Source organism: Diaphorina citri, unplaced genomic scaffold, assembly GCF_000475195.1.
Source record: "Diaphorina citri unplaced genomic scaffold, Diaci psyllid genome assembly version 1.1 scaffold95, whole genome shotgun sequence".
Lineage (NCBI taxonomy): Eukaryota > Metazoa > Arthropoda > Insecta > Hemiptera > Psyllidae > Diaphorina > Diaphorina citri.
The window spans coordinates 154,830-163,654 of record NW_007377532.1 but is presented as its reverse complement, the minus strand read 5'-3'; the positions used below and the strand labels follow the sequence as shown (position 1 = coordinate 163,654).

Sequence of the window (8,825 nt, the reverse complement as noted above, 5' to 3'; positions counted from 1 at the left end):
ATGTTAAAAATCTGGTGTGAACATCACACGACTTTCTATTACATTTGCAGAATACGTAGGTATTTGAAAAGAAATAGAAAATAAAAATGTAATAAAAGGGAAATTTGTTGACACAGGGGAGTATCGAACCCGCAACTTTTCAACTGTAAGTCAGAGAGTGCTAAAAGTAGCATCATTCGATTCCGCGTGAAAAATCACATGGGATTAACTATTCACTTGCTTATTTGGTAACGGTTGACGAATAAAATCTGGTGTGAACATCACACGACTTTCTATTACATTAAGTCGGACAGTTCTAAAAGTTTCACCATTCGATTCCGCGTGAAAAATCATATGGGATCAACTATTCACTTGCTTATTTGGTATCGGTTCACAAATAAACGGGAAATTTGTTGACACCGGGGAGTATCGAATGGTGCTACTTTTAGCACTCTCTGACTTACAGTTGAGAAGTTTCGGGTTCGATACTCCCCTGTGTCAACAAATTTCCCTTTTATTTGTGAACCATTAACAAGTAAGCATGTGAATAGTTGATCCCATGGGATTTTTCACGCCGAATCGAATGGTGAAACTTTTAGAACTGTCCGACTTACAGTTGAGAAGTTTAATGTAATAGAAAGTCGTGTGATGTTCACACCAGATTTTTTTCACATTAATTTGTGTTTTTGTGGGGTACCTATCTACATAAAACACTAGACTAAGAATAATAAACTGATTTCAAGACAAAGCACATAAAGATTGAGGCGAAAACCCGAAAGGGGGATTGAGGCGAAGGCAGTTGCCCCCTTTCAATCCCCCAGCAGGGATGGATGGAGGGACTACTTAAAAAAAGCATATAAAGAGATAAGAGGAAATCAGTAGTGTACGAGTATCAAAGCTCGCCCAGATCCAGGCTGATTCCCAAATGGGAGGTGGTTTTTAGTTGGTTAGTAGCACCGAGTCCGGAGTGGCCTGAAAATCCAAATTTATGAAAAGATAGAGACAAACTTCTCATGCTGTAGGAGACCTACTCGAGTGTGAGAGGTTTCTACATTGATTTCTACATTAAATTTCAGGCGACATTACATTGTGCGGCACACGCACACGGGACCGAGTTAGTAAACGCGCAACCAGTACTGGCACCGAGTCCGGAGTGGCCTGAAAATTCAAATTTACGAAAAGATACAGACAAACCTCTCATGCTGTAGGAGACCTACTCCAGTGTGAGAGGTTTCTACATTGAATTTCAGGCGACATTAGATTGTACGGCACATGCACACGGGACCGAGTTAGTAGTGCAACAACACTTTACTAAAAGTCGCACGACTTCCACTGTGCAAGAAGCCGCGACCAACAGCTGAGATTGTTTCGTAAAATAATACTGTATTGTTAATATTTCTTTTAGGATTAATCTAATATTTATTTTAACTCTTTGACCAGCCAGTCACTGCCAATGAAAATGTACATACGTACTATACCTATAACATGTTTGTTTAGAGTTAGAGTAGTGTTAAGAGTGAAGTGAGTTGTTAAGAACTAGGGTAAGTGTACCATTTCTTCGCCCACCTAAGGGGTTTTCCAGACAAAAACGGTTAGGTATATCTCTGGTAATAATTATTTTGGAATAGTGATCTTAGGTTCTTTTGAAGTGGAATTTAGTCCTTAATAGAATGTATTTATAGCTCGCTTATTTTGAAATAATAATAGTCCACCGATTTTCCGAAAATTTCCATCAAGTAAAAAAGTGCGAGTGTTCCTATTATTTGCCCACTTTTCAGAATGATATTCCTATTATTCGCCCGTTTGGTTCCAATTATTGGCCCACCTCAGTTTTTGCCATATTTCTTCAATAAAAATTAATAATGACCCAAGGTCTATCAGTGTACCAAGATTGGTTGAAAAATATTTAACCGTTCTTGAGTTATCGAGTGACAAACTTTCGCTGCCATATGTATAAATATATATCAAAATGAGTTTTCATAGCGAATAGCTTCCTACTGACCCAAAAAACACACAACTCCGACCCAAAGTTGTGACTTTCGTTAGAAATGAATAGCTCACCCCTAAAGGGGATTTAGCTAATGAAAAATAACGTGTAGAAACCTTAAGGCGCTTATATGAATCCTTAAGAAAAACAGTTAGATTTTAGAAAAAATCGACTAAAACTTTTTTAGGTCCTTCCTAAAAAAGTTGATTTGATTTTTCTAATTTTTACTTTCTATTACCCTTACGTATAGGGAACCTATACAAGGTAATGAGAAAGTATTGCAATCGGTCCAAATTTTCAAAATCGGGAAATGGGTGGAAATATCCGTTTTGGGGTCCCCTGATTCCAAAAAAGTGGTTTTTAGCCCATGGTCTGTACGTAACGTACGTACGTACGTACGTACGTAACGTACAGACCATGGGCTAAAAACCACTTTTTTGGAATCAGGGGACCCCAAAACGGATATTTCCACCCGGGTTCGATTCCCGCCCGGGGCGGATTTTATCCTGAACGGATAATGTTCGTTCTCGGAACGGCTGGCTTTCTCCTATCCTGTCTTCCTTCTCTCTTCGATTTGGGGACGATAAGACCATAGCAGTTACAGTTCCTTCTGTCAAACCTCTTGAAAAAAAAAAGTCAAGGTTCAAATAAGAGTTGCTCTCAACTTGAGCGACTGTCCACGAGCTGCGAGCTACCAGAAAACCTCTTGCGAGCTACCGGTGTAGCTCGCGATTGACGGGTTGGCGATCCCTGTTAAGTCAACATGAGCCAGACCCAGGGGTACGTAAAATGTACACAAAATCACGACATCAAAAATTTAAATTATTCTATTTTTTACACAGGAAAATGAGAAGATTCTGAAATAGGTAAGGTTGTACGAGACCATAGCATGTTGAACGCACCACTTCCCAATTGACCAAAGTGGCAAAAATAGAGGCAATCACGTGACTGGCTTTCCCCGGTCCCGCTCAGCCTGGATGAGTGTGAATAGGCGAGTAGTTTGTCGCCAAAAAGGGTCAAACCGCCGTCACTGATTACCTTAGCCTCAAACTTAGCAATACAGTGACGTTAAACTCCTGCCTCGGTGGTGTAGTGGTCAAGACGCTCGCCTGGTAAACAGGAGGGCGTGGGTTCGATCCGAGCCGAGGTATGGAATTTTATCCTTTTTATCTGAGAATTTGACCACATAATAACGGAGCTCTAAGGGTTAGGTGGTAGAGAACGCCTAAGGCGTTAACCTCGCCTAGTGGTTGCCCTCCACTCAAGATTCTATTATTATCGTTGCGTAATCACTTTATTAAGGTACATAATATTACATATGGGAAATAACTTTCAACATATGAATATCTAAATTTCTGTCATTCATTCAGGACTTTCCTAACGATGGACGTGGTAGATAAAATGACTGACATCTGTGCTTTCTTGATACTTTCCTTAGGCCAGCCACTCACTATCAGGTCTTCCTGATAGCGTGTGTGCTTTTCAGATCTTTTCAGCCGTATCTGTCAGGTCTCCTTGATAGTGAGTGGCTGGCCTTATTAAAGGACAAGGAACGTAAAAAAGGACTCGTCAGTGGATACCTATACCAAAAGTTGCACACACAGTAGATAGAAAGTTATAGAGCTTCAAGATAGTAGATACAAGATACATATTACATAAACATTAATACCTAATAATTTAATAATTATGGTACAAAATCTATAGCTTTTTTTACAATATTTACAATCTACATGGTAAAATGTAGACAATCAATAATTTAAATTATTCTATTTTTTACACAGGAAAATGAGAAGATTCTGAAATAGGTAAGGTTGTACGAGACCATAGCATGTTAAATGCACCACTTCCCAATGGAATGGAGTACTGCAGTTAAGGAACGTTGCGCGTGGTTAGTATCCGAAGTGGCAAAAATAGAGGCAATCACGTGACTGGCTTTCCCCGGTCCCGCTCAGCCTGGATGAGTGTGAATAGGCGAGTACCTAGTTTGTCGCCAAAAAGGGTCAAACCGCCGTCACTGAATACCTTAGCCACACCCTTTTCGGCCACAAACTTAGCAATTCAGTGACGTTAAACTCATGCCTCGGTGGTGTAGTGGTCAAGACGCTCGCCTGGTAATCAGGAGGGCGTGGGTTCGATCCCAGCCGAGGTATGGAATTTTATCCTCATTTATTTGAGAATTTGACCACATAATAACGGAGCTCTAAGGGTTAGGTGGTAGAGAACGCCTAAGGCGTTAACCTCGCCTAGTGTCTATCCCTGTCGCGTATAATATCTCTAGTAGCGCGGTCAAACTTTCTTGACTTGGCGGGGCGGAGCGCTACCGCGCTCCTTAATCAGGTCTCCTTGATAGTGAGTGGCTGGCCTTATTAAAGGACAAGGGACGTAAAAAAGGACTCGTCAGTGGATTCCTACACCAAAAGTTGTACACACAGTAGATAGAAAGTTATAGAGCTTCAAGAAAGTAGATACAAGATACATATTACATAAACATCAATACCTAATAATTATGGTACAAAATCTATAGCTTTTTTTACAATATTTACAATCTACATGGTAAAATGTAGCCCTACCTACATAAAAGAGGTCGACTATTTGGCGTTTAAAGTCCCAATTTCTTGAGTTTGCTTGAAAAAATCATGAAAAATAAAGTTCGCCTTTATACATTATTCTTATTTACCCACAGGTTATTGATGGAAAGAACCATTTATTGGCCTCAAATACCAATAACCCTACCCTTTGACTAGATGTTGAAGCCTTATAAAACTTACCTTGGGTATCTACACAAAAGTTAACTAAAAACACTTACAGGAATCAGGAATCGAGCTTTTCAATGGAACATTGACAAACATTTAGCATTTAGCTGTAGGTACAGATACTCCTAAGGTATCATTGTTTCCAATGGAGCATTTACAGAGATCATCTTATTCAATAAAAAATTAAAGAGTCATTTACAGAGATAATCCCTCTCTTCACTGGAGCATTTACAGAAATCATTTTGATCCTTTTTAACTGAACATTTACAGAGATAACCCTCTCTTCAACGGAGTATTGGAGCATTTACAGAGATCACCTCTTCAAGAATTTACAGAAATCATTCTTTTCAATGGAGCATATACAGAGGAAACCCCTCTCTTCAACAACGGAGTATTTACAAAGATCGTTCTTTTCAATTTAGCATTTACAGAGATCATCTCTTGGACAATTCACAGAAATCATTTTGATCCTTTTTAACCGAACATTTACAGAGATAACCCTTTCTTCAACGGAGTATTGGAGCATTTACAGAGATCCGCATCAATGGAATCATCTTCGATTTTGCCTGATCAGATCGGCCGGTCCCACATAGATGGTGGGCAGGAGAATGTGCTGCGTGTGGACAATGTGCGAGATGAAGATCAGGAGGAACGGCAAGAAACGGCTGACGGCGCCGGAGCTGCTGTTCCCGTGCTGCATTGCCGCTGGGTGTTCACCTGCACCGAGGAAGAAATGGTGAGATTAGAAATTTGAATAGAATACAATCAAAAATTAAATCACGAGTCTTTGTGTTAAAGCAGAGAGCTTTTTCACAACTTTGTGGGTATCACAGTATTACAAGTCTTTCATTTACACAATCATCCTTTTCATAATTACTTTTTTTATATTTATCATCGCTCGTTTCTTGGACTTGTAATGCCGCCACTGGTCGCTACTCGATTAAAGTAGCTACTTACTTGTCCTCACGAAGCTGAGTGCACTAAGAACTCCAAGCGAAAAAAATCGACTCCTCCGGGAATCGAACCCGGGACCTCCGGAGTGCAAGCTTTAGTGTGATACCCACTCGGCCACGGAGGCTGCTTAGTTTGTTGAATTTCTTACCATTGAGGACATGTACCATTTGTCCTCACGAAGCTGAGTGCACTAAGAACTCCAAGCGAAAAAAATCGACTCCTCCGGGAATCGAACCCGGGACCTCCGGAGTGCAAACTTTAGTGTGATACCCACTCGGCCACGGAGGCTGCTTAGTTTGTTGAATTTCTTACCATTGAGGACATGTACCACTACGCTGGCACCATCTGAGCTGCTCGGGGCGCAGGTATAGTTGCCGGAATCACTGGTTACCGCTTTGGAGATGACCAGGCGTGAAGTTCGAGTCTGCTTTTCGGTCACAACGCTGATTCCTGAGGATGTGAACAAGAAAACAGAGTTGAAATAAAGGAAATTATGAAGACAGAGTCCGACGGAGTGATCAATGTTCAGTAAGTTCAGTCGTGTCCTTACCACAGACACTTTTTTTCAGTCTGCTTTTCGGTCACAACGCTGATTCCTGAGGATGTGAACAAGAAAACAGAGTTGAAATAAAGGAAATTATGAAGACAGAGTCCGGCGGAGTGATCAATGTTCAGTAAGTTCAGTCGTGTCCTCACCACAGACACTTTTTTTTAAAAATGCGTCGAAATGCTTCGTGTAATATACACACTGGCGTGCTCAGGCCGGAACTTGGCCTGGCGCACTGCCGTGCGCCTAGATTAATGTTTTGCAATCCCCCTTTCGGGTTTTCGCCTCAATCTTTATGTGCTTTGTCTTGAAATCAGTTTATTATTCTTAGTCTAGTGTTTTATGTAGATTTTTTAAATTGTATGTAATGTGTATCAATACAATAAAAATTGAATTGAATTGGAACGGGACAAGCATGCTATGACATAGAAAGGGCATGCTATAACACAGAGAGACGTGAACCTTGTTCGTTACCTCCTCGCTGCGAGTAGTTGACCACATTGGCACCTCGGTACCAGTAGATGAATGAGGGTGGATCCGGGGTCTCCAGGACAACGCAGGTGAGATTGATGTCCGAGCCAGACTTGATGTAGAGCTCCGAGTTACCGATAATCTTCGCTTTTGATACTGAAAGAGGAAGTAGAAACGATTGTTAGATTGTTACTGATAGGTTTGATTTGATATCATTTCATTTATTTATTACATTTTTAATTTTACATAAATAGCATCTCCTAAGCTAATACAAATAACTTATGAGGAGACGGTCTCTCTCAACAATATTATGTTTTTTATAACAAAAAGTTTATAACAAAACAAAAACAAAAGGGAATAGATCCAGGGATCGCCAACCCGTCGATCGCGAGCTACCGGTTGTTCGCGAGAGGTTTTCTGGTAGCTCGCGGACAGTCGCACAGGTTGAGAGCAACTCTTATGGGATCCAAAAATTTACGTCGCGTTGTTACGTCGTAAATTTCTTGTTCCCAGACTAAAACGTAGCGAGGTTTTCTGGTAGCTCGCGGACAGTCGCACAGGTTGAGAGCAACTCTTATGGGATCCAAAAATTTACGTCGCGTTGTTACGTCGTACATTTCTTGTATTCTTGTTCCCAGACTAAAACGTAGTTCGCCAAGGGTCTGGTAGTCATCTGAGTAGCTCGTGACCCATAATAGGTTGGCGACCCCTGGAATAGACTATTATATTTTGTACAAAGCTATTGTACCTGAGATTAATGTGGTGTCTTAATTTCTTTTAGCCTAAAGGAAGGAACCCAGATATTGTTTCTGGGCGTTCAAGGGGTTTTCAAACCACTAATCCTTCTACGGGTGTCTTAATTTCTTTTAGCCTAAGGGAAGGAACCCAGATATTGTTTCTGGGCGTTCAAGGGGTTTTCAAACCACTAATCCTTCTACCGTATGGATCTGACCGTAGATCTGGTATAAGGAGTGAGGATCTGACTCACCGACTGAGTAGTGCACCGAAAAGACTAGTTCTTTTTCACAAATCACTCAATCTTCATCTTCTTAGGTAGGGAGAGTTAGGATCTGACTCACTAACTAAGTAGTCCACTGAAAAGAGCCTCTACTAGGAAGGAAGGAATTTTCTTTAATTGTGTTGTCACAAATGTTGTTCCCCGATATACTACGCTAAATTTTATGACTTGTTTACTGGAACTACGAACCTCCAGAGTGAAAGCTAAACTGTACACCACTGAGGTTGGTTCAGATTTCTACTTACTGACGACATTCAACTTGTATCCGATGCTGATCTTGGGCTCCGTCGACACCTGGCACTCATAGGTGCCCGAGTCCCTCAACTGAGATGACGCTATCTTCAGGGTCCACTCGTCGCTGCCGTCCGAATGTAGACTGGTGAACCGTAAGTCATTGGTGTAGGTGAGGATGCCCACCGTCAGGATGTGCAGGTCCCGCTTTCGGATCCAAGATACCTGCGGGAGAAGAATAGGGTAGGAGATTAAAGGTAGGGAGAGGTAGGCAGAAGACAATATGATATTAGAACTATTTGAAGCGAGTTTGTTTGCCAGCCTATTCGCTTGGAGAGAGTTGCTCCAATGGCCATCCTAGTATTCCTAGTTAGCTTGGTTGGGAGCGCGTCTGCCTTGTAAGTGCTAGGCTGCGGGTTCGATTTCCGCCCGGAGCGGACTTTATCCTGAACGGATAATGTTCGTACTCGGAACGGCTAGCTTTCTCCTATCCTGACTTCATTCTCTCTTCGATTTTGGAACGATAAGAATCCAGAGCCTCTTAAAAAAACCTCTGAACTGTAGAAATTGCATGGGAAAAAGAGGCTCTGTGAAGCTTCCAATAGAATTAGAGCCCAAAACCTAAACCCATTCAGTAAATTTCATTTATGTGCTCAAGTTTTGCATCACCAAATTGAATAAAAAATGGAGTTTTCCAAGTTTCGCTGGAATACTGGAGAAAGAAAATATCAGATCAAGAACATGGGAAGTCTAAGAGAAATATAAAGAAGTATAGAAAGAAAAATAAATACCTGAACGAAGAACGAAAGAAAGAATAAAGGAAAGAAAGTAGAAATAACACTGTAGTTTTTATATTTTTACGTAGGTGGAAAGATCTTGTTTCAT

General features: G+C 41.0%; 1 protein-coding gene across 1 annotated transcript; it reads right to left on the bottom strand.

The window, feature by feature from the left end:
* Positions 1-4,259: 4,259 nt before the first annotated feature.
* LOC103524364 lies at positions 4,260-8,825 on the bottom strand. Its single transcript, XM_026833465.1, has 5 exons — positions 8,802-8,825; positions 7,955-8,165; positions 6,683-6,847; positions 5,986-6,123; positions 4,260-5,436 (listed from the first exon to the last, which is right to left on the bottom strand). The coding sequence occupies exons 1-5, from the start codon at positions 8,823-8,825 to the stop codon at positions 5,270-5,272; spliced, it is 705 nt and encodes a 234-aa protein (XP_026689266.1). The 3' UTR covers positions 4,260-5,269.